The sequence below is a fragment of the Anas acuta genome, chromosome 12 (assembly GCF_963932015.1).
Source record: "Anas acuta chromosome 12, bAnaAcu1.1, whole genome shotgun sequence".
In the NCBI taxonomy this organism is placed as follows: Eukaryota; Metazoa; Chordata; class Aves; order Anseriformes; family Anatidae; genus Anas; species Anas acuta.
The window spans coordinates 1948718-1967814 of record NC_088990.1 but is presented as its reverse complement, the minus strand read 5'-3'; the positions used below and the strand labels follow the sequence as shown (position 1 = coordinate 1967814).

Below are 19097 nucleotides of genomic sequence, written 5' to 3'. Positions count from 1 at the left end.
TGGTTGTAAATTTGTTTATTTAAACTCAAAAGAGGAAACAATAAAAATGTTAATTTGAAAAATGTAAACTAACTTATTATTTCCTCTAACTCCATCCGTTGTCTTCTAAAACTCTGAGAGAGAGAATGAACGCTCAGACAAAACCACTCTAACCATTAGGTGTTGTGGAATGTGTTACTTAATACAATGATTATGGAGAATCCCTTAACCAAAGAGAGCAATTACAGCTAAATGGGGCTATTTGCAATAAACACTCATTGCAGGAAAAGATCACTCTTTTAGGATCGCTCTGTCGCTTACGGCTACAGAAGAACTTAGTTTTCTTCGTCTGAGGAGAGACCTTCGATTTCATCTCTGTCTCCTCCAATTGCCATCCAGAATGCTTTGGCCACCTAACAATGAAAAAATGGGAAAAATTCCCCTCAAGTGACTGAAGGTTTAGCAGTTCAGAGCTCAGAAAGGATAACTGCATTTTTAATAATTTCAATGTGAATTTCAAAGTCTCACCTTTTCCGCGTGTAGTTTTCTTTGTTCATGTGGCAATGTTGCAGCTTTTTCTGTGGAAAAGAACATGACTTAGGCTGTCACGCTCAGGAGCAAGCAGGCAGAGAAATGCCTACAGCAGTTATTTTTAGGGGACTACAAAGAAATTTCTTTATATAAAAGGAAGCATATTTAGTAGGTGCTATTGCAACTTGCAAAGACCAGAAAGCAAATGCTTCTGAGCACACCGGATTTCATCTCAAATGTTTGTACCTTTGAACTGCAAGACTGGCACACAGTTGTAGAGCTAGAATAAAGGTTCTGCTACAGTTTCTTGGATAGAAAACTGTGTAATGTTAATTCATGGTGGACTAGAACTGTGTGATAGCAGTCAGCTGAGCAATATCAATTTTCAAAAGCATTATTAAGATGATGGACAAAATAATTAAAAGATCAGCTACCTGTACAATACCTCAGGCAGCAGAATAAGGATTTGTACAACCTCCCCACCTCACACACTGGCTTTCATGCCTTCGACTGATTAAAATAGGCAAGCTGGTAACTCTCCCCAGTACGTACCTTTCATTTCTTTCAACTTTGAAAATAACCTTTCAAAGTTCTCCAGGTCACCTTCTCTCGTGGTTAGGTTGGCTAGCTCTTGAATGTCCGTATCTAACATGGCATCTAAAATAAATGCACATAGGTTTGTTCTAGGTAAATTATTCTGTTTTGTCAGTAGGCATAAAAGCAATCTGATAAAAACAGTACTATACCATCTGCATAGCTCATTCGTACCCCCTCTCTGACCCCCCAGAGGGAAAGAAACATTTAATTTACTGATTGTTCAGAAAGACAACTTATGGCACCACTACAGTGGTAACTAATTTGGGTATGTTATATTGCAGTAACGTTTTTGAATTCAGCCAGTATTTAAGGTTTCTTGCTTTAATATAAAATGATCCATTTAGGATGGACCCATGTAGAGCGTGCTTCCTGCTGAATGAGGCTGTAGGGTGTCAAATTGTAATTATTTTTCTCTCCAAGCTTAAACATTTATTCTTATAAAGATGTTTCTGAATAGAAAGAATACCCTCATCGGGAAATTTCACAAATTCAGATCTGAATGTCTCCAATCAGTGGTACTGCTGGCAGACCTTAGTTTCAGGGGCCCTATCCTTTCTAAAGTTGGGCCCATTTTCTCTCTGAGAACACCTTAATGCCAATTAGCCTCTACTGGCGCTGGCATTTTTGCCATATTTTTAATTGAGAGCAAGCCAGGAGCTTTCTGGGAGCATTCCAGCCAGGGGTGCCTGCTCCAACACATCTGCCAAGCAGAAAAAGAGCTTACCTACGTGGTTGTCAATCTGTAAGTTGTTTGTGCTAGCTGCATCTTCTCTGTTGTCTAAATGGGACTCTTCTCTGTCTGCTGCCGAGGGATTGGACTGTCGGGAAACAAATAGATATTGCAGGAACTACTGTACCCTAAAAAGCATCATCAGCACATCAAGTGCTTCCTTTTTTAACGTCAAAATCTTACTCTTTATCATAAACTGCTACCTACTGTACCCTGTGTATCATGAAAAGCCACACCTTTGCAACATTGTACATAGCTACTACATGAAGCTTTTCTATGACAGGTTTGCTTACTTTTTTAAACAAAACCTTCAAGTGATAGTTTTTGTTTTGCACAAAATACTGCTCCTGGATATTAATGAGAAACAGCATCTCGTTCTGAAAGACAGCGAGCTCACAGCCACGACATGACAGCTACCACAAACAACTGTTTCAGGAAGGCTTTTAAAAAAATGCAGACAGGTTTTCAGACTTCAGAAAGCAAATTTAAAATAAATTCTGATAGGCTGTGCAGTATCCCTTGAGTAAGGAGTAAAAAAATGAAAGCTGCCACCACTACTCCCAGTGCAACAACAGGAAAGAGCAAAGAACAAGAAATAGGAATTACTGTTTACTTCTGTATCTTGGTTCTCCTCTGATCCAATGCTACAGTTCGCCCCTGCTAATGTACTGAGAAGGCCAAAACCCTGGGTCCTGTCTGGAAACAAAACAGCTGTTAGTTTGACAGAAGATGCAGTACTATTGCAAAGAGCTGCAACTGACCAGGGGGTAGAGATTACTTTCGGAAAGACACACCCCCACCCCCACAATCCACACACAGAATACCCTATAAAGCTGTATCAGTACACTTAAAAATATATTTTAAGCAGGAACTTTTCATATTCTCTAAGTTTTGTTTGTGGGTTGTTTTTTTTTTGGTAATTATATTAACTAATTCACTGCTAAGTAATACCAAGATGGAAACAGGTACGTAAGCCACAAGAGATGTGGATGCACTCTTTTCTTTTTATTTGAAATCACTGCCCTGGTAGGATTTGGTCTGCCAAATGTCTTCTGATTCCAAACAAGGCAGTTTTCAAAAGACAGCTGGAGCATTTGCTGTTACTGATACTCAGTGGACCAGATTTCACTGCCCATGGGAAGCAGCACTGAGTTTGTGGTTAAACGCAGGAAATGCATCAAGGGCTTTTGCTTATACATGTATCATCTAAATAGGAGGGCACTACAGCAATGGCAAAGGCAATTTTTAAATATCTAATACAGAATTTGTGGAGTTAATTTGGGCTTTCCATAGTCATTAACCTACTGTGTTTTTCAATGGTATTTTATAACCCAACTTCAAAAAAAAAGTAAATTGAAACCTGAAACAAAACAATCATCTTTTTCATCTGATAGATATGGCACAGTATTTTTAAATTAAGCTAACTGTATTTTTAAAACTTTGTTTATAAACAAAAATCTACGTGCAATAGGTAGTATTGGGATTTTTGCTAAGCCATGTTTTCTGCTGGCTCTGCTTTGAATAGTAAATATTTGTAGTTACATAGGAGACTCAGGAGAGTTTTCTGAAAATATGAGTATTTTAGTCAACTAAAAAAGAAATAACATTAAGTTATTGTACTACGAATAGCTAGGAAACAGCAACTTATGCCAGAAGAAAGATTAATATTACTTTCTTTAAAGAAATGTGGTCTACATTAATATTACAATAATGACTAAGCGCTAGATTCAAATGCTGAGATGATGTAATTCTTATACACGCTCCAAATTTACTTGCCATTTATACAAAATTTTGCAGAGCTGAATGTGTAACTAAAACCATCAGCTATCTAGAAAACATGTAAACATGTCTCAGTTGGAGAATTACTAAGACTTCATTTCCTGTTTAATAATCTCCACTGTGTTCTTAGGCTAACGTGAGTCCTGTGCCAGTCCTCTTGTCCCCCCTTATGCCCCCCCCCGGGCAGGTATTTGTTTCAATTGGCTCTGTTCTATACAGTTTTTCTGCTTTTACAGATCACTTGCCAAAGGTTTGGGAAGAAGTGAATCAGTCTAGCCGAATGAATCGCCTCAAAAATGTTCAGTTGCAAGAAATCTGAAAGCCCTGAAGTCTGCCAGAGATATTAACAGGCAATTGAGTGATACAGATTGGGACCTGCAACCCAAAACAAAGTAGCTTCCCGAAGTTTCAGCAAGCTGAGCAAAGCGTTGTCTTTAGGGAAAAAGTAAGGATCAGTGTTTAGCCAATTTCTGAGTCATCTGAAGGCAGATTGGACATTGCAGTCCAGAATGTACTTGACAGAGAACATTCCCACACTGGCAGAGGGGTGGATTAAGTGACCTAATCATGTACCTCTTTTGTATCTGCAATTTGAGTTCATCCTGTACAGAAAAATGGCAGTGTCTCCATCCCCACCAGCACATACACATAGCCTCAGCCTGTGTAATTAGAAAATGTTGTCCTAATTAGAAAGTACTAGAACGTACAGCCGGGATCTCTGAAAAGCAGCTATTTGTTTCTCGATCCGTGGTTAGGGAGGTGGCAGACACAACACTTGCTTCCAGTCACACCCTTGAAAAAAAACCTTCCTATAAAGTCTTTTTATTGGATGTAAAAGTTATTTCAACTTCTGGGTGCAATTCAGGAAGTGGGTGATGTCTTACACAGTGTTCTTACAGAATCAAAGCCAAAAATTATCTCATTCAAATTATTGTAATAGCCGATGGCTCCATTATGATGCAGTCTATAGGGTTTCACAGGTGCCATCAGTTGCTGCTGTCAGCACGGCTTAGTAATTCATATATGCTTGTTTTGTAGCAAAATGTTCTCTACCATCTTTATCTACTACTCTGCCATAGTCTGTCTGCAGCTGACGTGACATTCATACAGAAATGGAACTAAGTAGTTGGAATTCAAAATTTGTTTAAACAATTAAGTTTAAACAGTCCCAATAAATTGGGCTAATTCTTTGTAAAGGGAGCCAGGCTAATGAGCGGTCCTGCCCTAGGTGACCAGCTTCAGCTGGGATCACTGAAGCACATATTTAAGCAGGAAAGCAGGCAAGCAGCCTCTTCCAGAGGGCAGTAAGTTGTTTCTCTTACTACCACCTAGGTTAACTAGGTTTGCTGTTGTTGGAACAACTATGAACAACAGCAGTGTTACGAGTAGTTGGGGATAGGAGGGTTGTTAACTGAAGAACTATTGATGTTCTTCTACAGAAAGGGAAGAAAATCACCTGGTTGTCAGACTGCAGAGAACTTCAAGATCTGGAGAACAAAAAGCTTTATGCCAACTGGAAAGGGGATTGCTCTCTATGTCTTCTCAGGTAAGACTGCTGGTTTTCCTTTTAGTGGAGGCAATAACTGCTTTATTTACACACAAACTATGTACTATTACATGATATAAAATTGTTTACAATTCAATTATGTTATATTTAATACTTATGGATCGGTATATATGTAATGGATAGAGAAAAAAATCAAAATACCAAGTTTTTCTTAATAGGTATACAGTATTTGAAAACTTCAGAAGAATTGCACTTGGGTTTAGGATAACACACTTTAACATGGTTTTAATGCTCACAGTTTAAAAAAATCATTCTTATTCTGTCCATTAATCTAAATTTTCATACAAACACTTAGCTGAAGTAAGACAATGCTGTAATATTGGCTTTTTGGATGGCTACACTTAACAGTGCTATAAACCTTTCCTGCTACTCAAACATCGTATATTCTGTATGAAAAATCTTTCATGTGAAGTGTGACTTAAAACTTGTGAAGTGTGAATTAAAACTTCTAAATGGTCAGCAGTTAGAGGTAACTCAGCAGAAAAGCTAAGGTTTTATTTACACGGTGGCTAGTTTCCAGGATCAGGAGGAAGCTGAAAACAAAAGATATGCTACAGGTTGTAAAAAGTTCTATTTTAGGTAAAATGAGCTCAACCACTTCCCTTTGAAAGCACAGTCAGGTTGCAACAACGTCCAAATATAGCTCACCTCCTGAGGGGTTTGTAGTAACATATATCAACACTGTGTGGTTTCTGTACCATGGAGATAAAAAAAAAAATCTGGATTTTCAAGGAGTTTGACCTTTACATGATATGCTAACGATACATAGGAATTTCCCCCCATGAAGAACTGAATATGTGACTAAGTTCTGTTCTTCTGTAATGTGACATCTGTCAAATGTTAAGAAAACCGTTTTTGTACTAGCAAGATTAACTTCATGCCATCTCAAATAGCTACCTGCTTCTTTACGACGGTTATGGTAAATTAGAACCAATCTTAACCATTCTGATGTGGTGTGAGAAATACTGAAAAGGCAACCTTTAAAAAAAAGTTTAGGAGTTCTCATCCTTGTTATGCTGAATCCCCAATAACCATCTTGCAGTTACAAGAACAAAAACCTCTCAGCACTTGAAATCATTACACAGTAAGAAGATGTAGGAAGGAAAAAGCCACAACAGTGGAAAATTGTACATCAGGGAGCAGGCAGACATCAGAAGGTTGATACTGGGATGACTCTGAAACAAGAAATATAAGGCCAAACACCACACACAAATTTCATCTTCCTACATTTCCTGCAACAACTTGTGTAATTAAAAAGGTATTTAAAGGCTTTCAAGAAAACAGAAGTATTTACACTAGTAGTAACTCTGGGCTAGCCACACATTTCCTCTTCTACTGTCTAATCGTGAAGTGATTTTTCCAAAACTGTATCTCCATCTGATAATCAATTACCTGCAGGAAACTGGGCTGTGTGGTTTTTGTACTATTTCCAAGAAGTTCTGCAGTTTCTGTTTACTTAAGTGGGATTTCTACTGGGAACTCAGTCCTTCTTGCAGTGCACTTAATGTATTACAAGCTTCAACAGACATTTGAGAGCAAGTTAAAGCATAGAGGAACAAATACTGAAATGGGATTAAATCTCACCCATTGCCTTTAAGTCTCTGTGTATTAAGGGACAACAAGTGATACCTGGAAGGCCTGTTTCCATGTAAAAGGTTGGAGTGCTGTAGCTATCTGCATTTGCAGTAGCACTGCAGCTGCTAAACTTAAAGTTTTGCTAAAAAGCCTCCAGGCTTCATGTTCTTCAGAATTCACACAGTGGGAATCCGTATTACATACCAGTCTTCATGACTACGTTTGACCACACATTGGCATTCAAGGCTTGGACAATTCGTTTGACTCCTGTGGACTCCGGAAAGTCATCTAAAAAAAAAAAATAAGATGTTTCATTCCTCATAATTAGACCAAACACCAGTACATGCTTCAAAGTAACATCATGTGTGACTGAGTACCTGTCCTATCTTACACCAAGGGATATAAAGGACTTCTGTTAGCAAAGACAGATTTCTTGCCTTTGCTTCATGAAAGGCCAAAGAAATCTAGATTAATGCCACACCTCTTGGTCTAGACTTTTGGATGTTATGAACTGTGAGCTCTATTTTTTAAAGAGAAATCTACATTTTGAGTGGAGCTTTAAATATTTAGCTTTGGACCTATGTTAATAAATAACTTCCAGGTAATTTCTAAAGTAATAGATAATTTTTAAGTCAGTGCTAGACGCAAGACCTCTGTTATCCCAGATCTTTCAGAATGCTGTGTAGTATAAATAGATTCTAGAATTCCTTCAGAAGGTAAAGAACTTCAGACAACCATTGAAAAGGGTGCAATGCTTGTTAAATTAAAACTATTGTACAAAAGCTATCTTTGCAACATCTAACTAATGGTTGTAGTAATCCTGTAAATTACAGTAACTTCAAAGATTAGGGAAAGCATTGTTTGGACTTCAGCTTACTTACTGAATAGATCTGACACCACTTCATATAAAGTCAGTTTTCCCATTTCCTTGGCTTAGTCAGCTTCCCATGTTTGTTTAGGTCTCACAAAGCAATAGGGAAGAAAAACCCTTTGGATAGGAAAATGTGATTGCTTAAAAATCAGCTCTTCTAGGATGACTTGGGGACTAGTGTAATAATTGAAACTGCCTTTAAAAATTAATTTAAAGCTGTCTGTGACACCTTAGATCAGATACTCTGCCCTCCATGATAATTTTGTTTAGTTTTGTATTGATCATTATCTAGAGTCTCAGCTCTTGTTCTCAGTACACAAAATTGATTGATAGAGTAGTTGAGTTCCAGTTTGTCTGGGATGAGATACCAAGGATGTCATAACTTTCAAACAGATACTGGCTCAATATGTTTACTGAATCTATTTTATCTTCTGTAATTCATATTGAATGCATACAAGGTAAATATGTTACTGAGAGCAATGCATTTCCTCTCATGCATGAGTCACAGTGAATCAACCAGCATGTTAAAAAGTGCAGGAGAGAATGTGTATCTTAATATTCCAGAGATTAATACCTTGAGTTATTATTCCCATTACTTATTATTTAAAGTGATTATTCTATTTAAATGGTGCATAGCTTGTTCTTTACAACACTTACTCAGTAGAAAAATAATGTTACTAATGTTTCTTTTAAATGCACTTCAGAAGAAAACTTTAATGGGTATCGATTTCTGATCTTCCTGTTTTCTATAAATCAGATTTATAAGCATCCCTCCCACCCCAAATTAAAAAGTGTTAAACTGAAAGGCATCTTAAAAGGGGAAGGAGTTCTTACCTACCTGGGATACAGTTGTAATTTATCTCTTTGGTGGAGAGGAGAGCTTGAGTTTTACAAGGCCTTTAGACTAACATATTTTTAGTGACAGCTATGTACTTGGTAAACTTGAAATGGAGCAAATGTTAGTGAATTATTCCACTCTAAACTGGAAATGGAGTTGGTTATCTTATTTTTGGTTCTGTAGTGGTAAAATTTAGATACTTTCTTAATCATCGAGATGAGATAAGGCTAATTCTGATAAGGCTGTCAGGAAGTGCAGAGTCACTTTTCAAGAGTGGAACATCACAGTACTGACTTTGCTTTACGGGTTTTCTCAAGTTATAACTGTATGGCTAGGCAAGTGATTTTGAAACTGGTTTATTTCCTGTGTAACAGTGCATGCACTTCTAAAATGTTTTTCAATAATCTCCCCTTTTCAGCCAATCATGTCACTGAATAATCTCTATCTTCTCTTTGTATGTACAATAGCTTTAAATATTCAGAAAGACTAAGAATTGTCCTGCCCTTATGCATCTATCTGCTGCTTGTTTCGAGACTGATTTCAAAATGGAATATAAATGCTTTTTATGTATCAATCAATATCCTAGGATTAGTGCCAGAAAAAGAAGCTGATATTAGTTTTATGTAGGTACTAAAGAAACCTGGAGGAGACCAATGTGATGTCCTGGAGAAAATTCCTCCTTTACTTCCTGACTGCATATAGCAGAGACTAAGCCTTAGCAATTGGGTGCATTCCATGCTGTAATCATGTAGCACAGAAATAATCATGCCCCTTGCAATTGTTTAGAGGATATTTTAGTGTATTTTTCATTCTAAAAATTACTATAAGTACCTACCATCTTCATCTGGCAGTTCCTCGGGGCTAAGTTCCACCAGTTCAAAGCCATGCTTGATGCACCATTCCTGAGCTTTCTGTCTGTTAACACCTAACGTGGGGAAACAAAAATGCCTTCTAAACATACACATTTGAGACTAATACCAACAGTTGAATTTCTAGCTATGTTTTAGTCCATCCAAGTTGTTTGCTTGTTCTGGATTGTATGGGTGGGGGAAAAAAGTAGTAGCTGGTTTAGGTCTTCCAATTGCTTCAAATTTAATTCCAAAAGCCCCAGAATCAAATGTCTTTGAATTATTTTTAAATAATTCAAAGTGAATGAAGGTTTCCACTACTCTGAAGTTGAACCTGAAATGTGTTACCTTAATACAACAGCAAACTGTAAGGCACAGATGTGCTAATACAGAACCAAGGCAGCCATGTGTATTTAATGCCCAAATGATTAAAAAATACCTATATATAATTTCCACTAGAGTTAAGCAACTCAGTCATCTTTTTCTTCACTAGATCGTGAACATCAGTAATAAGATTGCCTTGTTAGTTACCTTGCAGTGCACACTATCATACTAGGAATGGGATATGCAAAGTTTACTTTAAGCAAGCTTGTAAAATTCTGATTCAGTTTTAAGTACTACTAGTTTAGTACTTCTGTTCTTGGTCATGAGAACACCCTGGCTCTTAAATACGAAGTCCATTTTCACCCAGATATTTTAAGAAATCTTGAAGTCAGTTTTGGATTTCTACTGATATCATACCATTTTCAGATACCCTGTTACAGACCAGGATCATGACTTCTGGTAGCCACTCTTCTGTCAGAGGAAGCCATTCAGAGACACTATCAAGTCCAGATTTCTAAAGGAAAGAAAAGATCTTTGGAATACATCCTCAAATACTTGACAAGTTTTATACCAGTTAATAGTACTAGAAAAACAGTAATGAGATAAGGAAATATACCAGACTGCACGTTAGGTATGTTTAAGATGCTTGTGTTCTAACTACAGAAGTTGATTTATATACAGCAGCCTTCTTGATTTTTGGTTTACCCTTGGACCTCCCCTTCCTATTTAATGTTATTTATGCAACCCTAATTTAGATCAGGAAATTCTTTCACTTAATGTCGATCACTAGTATTTTAAGCAGATCTCAGGTTTGATGTCCAGCTATTCCCTCTTCCACACTGAAGTGGATGTTGTGGTAGCTGATTAACTATACTCATTGCTCTGGTTTATTGAGACAGTACTTTGATGAGTGGTTAAAGGTATCTTTAGGATAAGGTATATTTAGGAGTCTAACAGCAAAAGGGAAGGAAATATCTGCTGTTGCTAGAAGGCACAATTTACCTTTGATCTACTGATAATTAACACAACAGCCTAAGAGAAATTGAGGTCACAGGATGAACATAACATAGATTGTGGTTATCACCATAAGGCAACTATACCATACAGATAAAGCAATATAATGAAGCAGAAGAATCTTACTATTGAGCTGTCAAAGTACACCACAAATGCTTGCACAGATTCAGCAATTTCTGCAGTAACAAGAAATGTGCTTGGTACTACACAGAGGTGAATATCCGCAGAGTAATATTTATTATCTATTGTCCAGGGGTAGAAATCCACTCCTCCACTCGTAGTAGCACCCACAGTAAGGTCATCTTTTCCTGTGATACCTGTATAAAAGAAAATGAGAGAAATTATTTTCTTGATGCTGTTTTTTTTAATATAATTCAACCAGCAAAGCTTGGCACAATGGTGATACAGAGCCATACTTACTTGCTATAATTAAATGAATATGTATTTAAGATGTAAAAAAATTAAACCTCCATTCCTTACTTGATCTTACTGTTTAGTACTCTTAGATGAATTCTAGCTTTCAAAAATAAAATACGGTACAGAAGGTCTTGAGAGAGTATGCTTTTTCTTCCCCCCCTGGAAATTCCTTTTAAAGTGTTAGCCTCAAACTCACGACCTGTAAACAGGATGTATGGAGAGAATAAAAGGCTTCATTTCAGCAGAAACAAACCTTGCATGTTCATTCAGATGTAAAGAACTGTTTACCTGTGACCAAAATCTCAAGGTAACTAATGAGAAAATAAACCAAGTGACTGGAATTCACTTGTAATTCCCATTAAATTCCATGTAGGAGTTCAACAATTAAAATCCAAGGCAGTGCTTTGATAATGCAATGCTAAATGTTGCTATCAGCACACGAAGGGCAGCCTTTGCAGAATGCTCATGGCATGACAGCCACCTGGTGGAGCTGAATTACAGCCAGCAGGGGAGTGTCCCATCCACACCTTGCTGGAAGGGGCAGGATATCTTGTCCAAGGTGAACAAACTCGTGGGCATTTGGTAATGTAAGCAAATCACATTAAATTGACTGAGTCATCTGGGTATTGGAAGAGTTTTTTAAAAAGCGAGTTTTCAAAGATTTTAAGGTTTTTATCTCAAAAGAGTTGAGACAATTCCTTAGTTGGCTGGGGACGTCACTCAGGTAATCCTACACAAACCTCGACTCTGAACTCTACACTCCTGCAGCATAATCTTCCAAACTTATGTTCGTATAAATATGGATGAGACTACTGATTTTGGTTAGATGTTTGGATAATCTTGAAAGATTTTTTTGTTGTTTCTTGTCTATTTGCTATTTCAACAGCAAAATGGAGCATCTCAGTCACTTCTAGCTGTTGCTCCTCCTGTTTGACAGCTCAGGGGTACAACCATGCTTCTGATGCCACAGGAATGATTGAACCTTGGAAAATCAGCAGTCAGACTTGGGCAAAGGGAAATAAACAGCATGAGGAAAGGAAATCTGTTCAGGCTACCCACTGCAGCAAGAGTACAAAAGGGAGAACTTGCAAAAGACTTTCATAAACTGATAAAAAAAAAACTTTTATGTCTACTCTGTAAGTGATCTTTTTCTTACAAAGGAGTTCATGGACAAATTTAGGTCTCAAAGTACTGCTAGAAGAATGAGGACACGTCCCATTTCCTATCACATGCTACTGCTCGTGTATCTGAAGCAGCCTTTCATCCCATTGTGTCTCTGATTACCTGTCATTTGCCCAAAGATTTTGCCAGCCCCCTGTGAAATTTCTCTCCCAGTAAAACTGGATGTTGTGCACTGACCTTAAAGTGCTGCGGGACACTTTTGAAAGGATTCCAGTTCACTGTGTCTGGGACAGCACGTGGGGTTGTAGCAAATTACTGCTCTACAGCCTGATGGCTTGAGGCAGGAAGCAACCACAGTCGGGGCTGCTTGGGAATGGTGCTCTCCTCTCCCCCAAAAGGCACTTTGACCCTAGTCTGGGGCTTTGGGGCAACCAAGAAAGGACTACAAAATATTGCACGCTGCAACTCCAACTGAGCTGTCAAGGGTAAATATCACCAGGCCTAAGGATGGTATTTGCTGCCTTGGAATCCCAGGAATTTCTTCCCCACAGTCTGTGTGTTAATGGAAAAAAAATTCAGCCAGAATAGTTGAATTGGAGAAAATATTTATCAATAAATTCCATAAACTCCACTGAGCTTTATTTGGAGATGGAATAAACTTCCAGACAATTAACACGGCAGAAGGAGGTGACTTGTCCAACTTATCTCCAGCGAGTTACTCATTTTTAATTTTAAGCTTCCCAGCCATTGAAAGTGTCAGTGGTTTGCCATCCAAGGAGCTCGGAAAACCATCTGAGTCACTCGGTGACCACAACAGCAGGCAGGCTATGGGGCTGACTTAATCAGCTCGCCTTTCCACGGAGCAGAGAGGCTGGCTTGGATGACAGGCACGGAAACAGGCTCCAAAGGCACTGGTGTTAAAGAGAACTAAAAACACGCCTGGAAAAGTTCACGCCACAAAAGAATATTGCTTAGTGTCATTTAAAAACATGATTTAGAGTTTAAGATCCTCTCTGAAATACTGCCATGGCTAATGCTGGGCACTTGTTTTACTGAAATAATTTTTATTGGAACTTCACCAGTAACTGCTGAACACTAGGAGGTATTTTGGTGTCCCCCACTTCTAAAAGCTGCTGGATGTGGATGGCTATCTTCCTCCACTGCAATGTGCAGCAGGTTACTCTGCTTCGTGACTCTGCTCGCCCTCCAGCCCCAAACCATTTGGGAACAAGGCTGCAGCTGGCACAGGGTCAGTCTGTGCCTCAGTCCAATGCTAGAGTGACTGGTACAGTACAGATCAATGGACTTCCACATTTCTGTCTGAAGAAGATCTTTTGCTTCCAGGCTGTCAGTCACCACCTCGTGGCTTTCCAGGAAGCTCATTAGTTGTGCCCCTTCCTTACTCGCAAGTATCTGTCATTTTTAATCAGAAAAAAAATCTGATATATACTTTGGAAATGAATTTCAGCTCATTATATAAATGTTTGCTCATTTCATTTTACTCATTTAAACTTGATGACTTTTAATTTCATGGGCTTGCATATAGGCTTTGTAAATTAAATGGTTTAGAAGACAAGGAAGAGGACAGTGTAAAACTAAAAATTCACTTATCCATGCCCTTTTTGTAACAGAGGCTTGGGTATTCTGGAAGAGTAGGGCAGCAATTAATTACTTTCTTAAAAGGACCATTAAGAGACCAGAAAACTTCTCAGAGAAGCAGAATGCAGAGTCACATGCAGATCTCTTGCCTTTTGTTGCAGTGTTCCCTGTTCTCTGACATCCAGCTGGTACTTATGCTCTTCTGCCATTTTGTGTTTAAAGTCACTGGGTTAGGGCTATCTTTTTAGAACCATTGCAGTTTTTTTTCAGATATTCTTTCCCAAGCAGATTTAAGTATTGATCACTCTTCCTAGTGGTTTTTAGATTGAACAGATGCAAGAACACAACTGCTTTTCTGCTGTGCCCCAAGTGATCCCAGTCTTCTCAGCTGGTAGGTACACCAAGAAGTTCTCGCATTCTGGGCCTTGAGAGCCACCTGGTGGAATACACCATGCGAAATGCTCCTGCAAGTTACGCGAGGAGTAAAGTGACCTCCAATGTGTGCTCACCCTGTGTTCTGCTGGGGGGGGAAGGAGAGGTAAACAGTCAAAAAGAAAAGTGGAAGATGACATCGGTTCTGTAAAACAGTATTTGTCTGCCAGTGTTTTTTTAGTAAAAACAAAAATACTTATTTGGTATCTTAATACTTTATCTGATAAGGGCCAATCCTATCCTGTGTGTTCTATAGATTGGGTTTGCCACAGTATACCATGAAATAAAGCATTTGAGGTATCCCATAGAAACTTGAAAGGATAAAAATGTATCCAGCAAATGTAGCATAACATTCTCTTCCTCAAGCCATTTTCTACTTAAAAGGATTAAAACAGGGAAAAGCCTCGCAATTAGCGCGGAAACTTCTGGCAATCAGCAGGAGAATTCAGTTCTTGCATACCTCTGAGCAGCAAAGCCTCTAAGCAGCTTCTTTCTACTTATAAAACCAGGTTTGCCTACAAAGAGCGCATGTACCAGGGAAGTCCAGGAACACAGGGGCAACAGCGGTGACCACAGAGGTAAGATCTTTGTTTCATGTTGTAGACCCCAATCCCACTGCTATGACATGGACCTTACGAGGCAGTACAGTATTTAGTAGCATGTTTAACCATAAATATTGCATATCAACCATTGAATTGCTTCAGAGGTGCTAATATGACCCCTGTTCTCAGCACTGAGCCAAACCACCATCTCGTAATGCCTTTAGGTTGGTGTGACACTGATGCTGTGAAGGCACAAGCACTGAGAATTGCACCAGCATTTTGTTCCAGCCCACCAAAACCTTTCAGCCCACACAGTCATGTAGCCAGCCATAGCCATATATCCTCAACAATATATTCTTAAATGTTTTATAGCTTACTGTGCTTATGTCCCTGGGGGAAGCCCCTTTACCATGCTCCTAAGCAAGATATCACTAGAAAAGCAGGAGAAAAAAAAGTTTGTACTGAAGTTGTTCAAGTTATGTACCTCAGTGTGCACATCAAAGAGCTCATGCCAGTTCCCTAAAAAGCAGGACTGTACTAACAAATTGTAATGCCAAAACCACCAAGATCTAAACACTTCTTCCTGGAATGCCCCCTGATTTTTAGAATTACTAAAAATTCCACCGAAGTTTTCTCTACTATTAGGTCTTACTAGCGTTCCCTTTTCCAAGCCATAAAAAGGGGAACCAGGTTTCAAGAAAACCACTTCCCACTGTATGAATGTAGTCACTCCACATGGGGTAAGCGCAATCTGCAGTTTTCTCAACTGCAGAGTGGCTGCTTTAACTTTCCCTTTCTCTGTGCTGACAAATGGCCAAATGCATCAAACAGAACCTAAGCAAGTGCTCAGACCCAGCAGGAGCTTTAGGAAGTTCTCCAGCACTGAAGGTCCAAGATATTCTCCAGTCACTTTGTAATTGGAAAGGTGAAATCAATGGGACTGCGTGGCCTGCTTTTGTGTTGCTGTGCCCACAGTCCTGAGCTGCTGCTGTCACTCCACTGCCCTGTCTTGCTCTAGCGGCCACCTGGAGTGTCCTGGAGGAATATGAGGCTGCTTTTGTGCTGTGGATGCCCAGAACAGCTAACAGTGGGGTTTAGGGTCTAGCCAAGCTGTTATTTTTTTAATGTACATTTGCTATTGTACAAACATGTTTGTTCAGTTGTGAGATACTCTGGTTTAGGCCAGGTTTTAGGGACGTGGCTTGTGGGTGATCGTGGTAGGGGGATGGCCGGACAACTTTTCCGACCTTAATGATTCTGTGATGCGAGGCAGGGTTCAGACACTTGAGACCGTGGCTGGCTCACACCAAAACAGCTGGGGCTGTAGGGTTTCATTTCTCCTCCCTCCTGCAGTGACTGTGTCACAGAGTCATTAGGGTTGGAAAAGCCCCCCAGGATCACCTGGTCCAACCACCCCCCTACCACCAGTATCACCACCAAACCCTGTCCCCAAGCACCACATCCAACCTTTCCCTGAACGCCCCCAGGGACAGGGACTCCACCACCTCCCTGGGCAACCCATCCCAATGCCTGACTGCTCTTTCTGAGCAGAAATGTCTCCTCATTTCCAACCTGAACCTCCCCTGGCACAACTTGAGGCCATTCCCTGTAGTTCTATCCCTAATTACCTGTGAGAAGAGGCCGACCCCAGCTCCCCACACCCTCCCCTCAGGCAGACGCAGAGAGCAATGAGGCGTCCCCTCAGCCTCTCCTCACAGGCCTGTTGCCCCAGGCCCTTCACCAGCCTCTCAATCCTTCTCCGCACACCGCTTTATCCCCTCGCTGACACATTTATCCCCTCATTAGCTTATTTATTCCCTCCCTAGGCCGTGCGGGGTCGCGGCCGGGCCCCACTCACGTCTGACGAGCTCCTGGGCCGCGAAGCCGCGGGCGCAGCTGGTCACCAGCGCCAGGGGCCCCGCCGCCGCCATGGCGCCCGCCGCGCCCCTTCCGGCCGCTACCACACGGACGGAGGGGGGAAATGGCACGGAGAAACGGCCGAACCCGCTTTTTTTGGCTCTAAAACCCCCCTCTGGCTGTGAGCGGGTGGTGCGGCCCGCCTCGCGCGTCCCGTTGCTAGGGCTGCGGCCGCAGCCGCCATGGCGGGCTCGGAGGGGCCGGGCCCGGGGAGGGGGGCGGAGGCCGCCCTGGTGCAGGTGGGGCCGGGAGGGGCCCAGGCGCTGCCCCCGGCCCAAGGGGGGGAGGCTGGGGAGTTGGGGGAGGTGGTAGCTCGCTCGGGGGGGCGGAGGGGTGAAGTTGGTGCCTCATAAAGCTGTGACCTGAGGGCTGGATTGAGGTGCAAGGATGTGTCTGTCACTAAAATGTCACCCCAATGTCACCCGCAGTGACATAAACGCCTCGCTGCGAGCTTCCGTGGGGTCTCCTCAGGGGACATCTCCGCTGGGGTTGTCTCCTGAGGTACCCTCGGCACTGGTGAAACCTGCGTTGGATTTGGCAGCGTGTGCCTGAGAAATGCTGTGAGGGTTTGGGTTTTGGGCTGGAATCAAATTGGAGCACCTTTGAGTTGCTAATCTTGCGGTAATCACGTTGTAGTTCTCAATATATGTGAGCCACGGTGTTGTTTTCTTCGAGTAATCACAGTTTGTGCTTCTGTGATGCTGTTTTCGTAACCGAAATCACAAAATGGTGTTTTAAAGAGTGATTTTATCATGGTTAGTAAATGTTCTGTGAAGCATAAGATGCTTAAATCCTATTGTGGAGAATTGCACTGTTGTTCAGTTGCGTTTCCTCCATGCTTCTCAAATAATCTTCCAAACTGAGGACTTTGTCAGCTTCAAATGGAAGTCACCCAAAAATGTCCACAGAGTCCAGCAGACATCAACCATCCACGTGGCACAAGAGACTAAGGCCTCTGAACAAGCCCCTGCACTGGCAGCAGTGTTTGGGAATACTTTTGACAAAGCAGAATCAGTGAAAATTTGGATTAAATGCTAATACATAATCCCACGGTTTTGGGTTATAGATATGACTTGTGTCATAACTTGTTTTTTGTTTTTTTGTTTTTTTTTTTTTTAGGTTCAAGAAGACCTTCATAAGCTTAAAGACAAAGTGAAAAATATCAGCTTGAAGAGAAATGTGGAAGATGTGGATATCAGCGATCTGGAAACAGCAATTGAAAGAGCTGAACTTGGGCTGAGAGTAAGTAAAATGGAACAGATCCAGAAGACACTTCAATCTTTGAGATTTCTGTCAATAATTCACTTAGGGACGTATGTTTGTCATCCTGCAAGTTCCCTTTCTGATGAGCAAATGATGGGATTCATCAAATATTACGGTTTAGAATAACAGCTTCCTTTTTTTTTTTTTCATGGCCAGAATTAATTGATTGTAGGCCTCTTAACTTTAGCCGAAGTCTGATTTAGTCCAACAGAAGTTAAATAAAAAGTTAAATAATTAGTTAGTCCAACTGAGTTAAATAAATTTAGTATCGCTCATGCCTTTATAATAGTCTAAACATTATTTTTTTTCCTCTGACAGAAACACGCTGAAAATTATTTAAATGCTATAAACAGACAAGTGTTAACTATTTCTTCTACCGACAATAGCGAAGTACATTCAAAACAGGCCACTAAATGGTAAGTGAAACAGCAGTTTTATTGCTGAGATGAATGCATGCATCAAGACAGAAAAACTATGGTACCAGGATTTTATAAAGCAAATGGAAATATTGGCCCAAATGAGGTTATTTTGATCATTTACTATTTTAGTTTTATTTTGTTTAAGCTAAAAAGCAATACAAAAGTAAATGCAGTCCTACGAAGTTAAAGCAACCTTCAGTTAACTCCTGTGATTTTTCGCTAAACACACTTAAATAAAAATATAGTATTTTAGATTCATCCACATGGAAGCAGTATGGATTTAATAGGTAAAATCAAAGTAAGTTCTAAAAACCTCACTGTTTCTTTCTTTCTAACTCAGGGGGCTTCATTTTGGTGCTTCTCAGAAACAGCTTGTTTTACCACGAGTGCCTGTTGAGCCCATGACTGTCCAGGCATGCAGCAAATCAGCACTACGTATTTCTCAAGGTTCACAGGTCTGAAATAACATATTACTTGTTTTGCCAGAGACCACATTAAATGAGTAGGCTGTCATCTTGTAGGTTACCAGTTGATCCCATGACCTTATGTTCTGACTCCACATGAATTCAGTTTTTCATAATACACCATCTGGTGACTGAATATGTTAAAAATTCTCAGTAGAATGAGAGAGCTGAGAAGGAGGAGCTTTCTTCCTGCTTCACGGTAGGACAAAGTCTAAGTTATGAAGGACATTAGTATTATCATAGGTGCATCCACAAGCCTTCCATTCCTT

General features: G+C 40.2%; 2 protein-coding genes across 3 annotated transcripts in view; one reads left to right on the top strand and one right to left on the bottom strand.

Annotated features, from left to right (window-relative positions):
• AAGAB (alpha and gamma adaptin binding protein) lies at window positions 1-16756 on the bottom strand. Its single transcript, XM_068695825.1, has 10 exons — window positions 16624-16756; window positions 10780-10970; window positions 10057-10153; window positions 9303-9392; window positions 6963-7046; window positions 2451-2533; window positions 1832-1925; window positions 1063-1167; window positions 508-557; window positions 1-392 (listed from the first exon to the last, which is right to left on the bottom strand). Exons 1-10 carry the CDS (start codon window positions 16694-16696, stop codon window positions 315-317), a joined length of 945 nt encoding a protein of 314 aa, XP_068551926.1. The 5' UTR covers window positions 16697-16756; the 3' UTR covers window positions 1-314.
• IQCH (IQ motif containing H) overlaps window positions 4921-19097 on the top strand; it is an 80666-nt gene continuing 66489 nt past the window's right edge. The window contains exons 1-6 of one of the 2 annotated variants that reach the window (XM_068695818.1): window positions 4921-4948; window positions 5056-5162; window positions 14733-14801; window positions 17802-17924; window positions 18264-18361; window positions 18705-18819. In XM_068695818.1, the coding sequence (XP_068551919.1) occupies window positions 5151-5162; window positions 14733-14801; window positions 17802-17924; window positions 18264-18361; window positions 18705-18819 (417 nt within the window). In that variant the 5' untranslated portion in view covers window positions 4921-4948; window positions 5056-5150. Of the gene's footprint in view, window positions 4949-5055; window positions 5163-14732; window positions 14802-16816; window positions 16922-17801; window positions 17925-18263; window positions 18362-18704; window positions 18820-19097 lie in introns of those variants that run through there. The other variant, XM_068695819.1, reaches the window with a different exon arrangement.

Bases quoted from the DNA above. Each gene is read 5' to 3' on its own strand.
- AAGAB (XM_068695825.1), bottom strand. From the start codon at position 16,696: ATGGCGGCGGCGGGGCCCCTGGCGCTGGTGACCAGCTGCGCCCGCGGC. The intron at 7,047-9,302 runs GTAGGTACTTAT...TTTTTTTTTTAG, and splicing joins GGAACTGCCAGATGAAGATG to ATGACTTTCCGGAGTCCACA. The intron at 1,168-1,831 runs GTAAGCTCTTTT...CATTTATTTTAG, and splicing joins ACAGATTGACAACCACGTAG to ATGCCATGTTAGATACGGAC.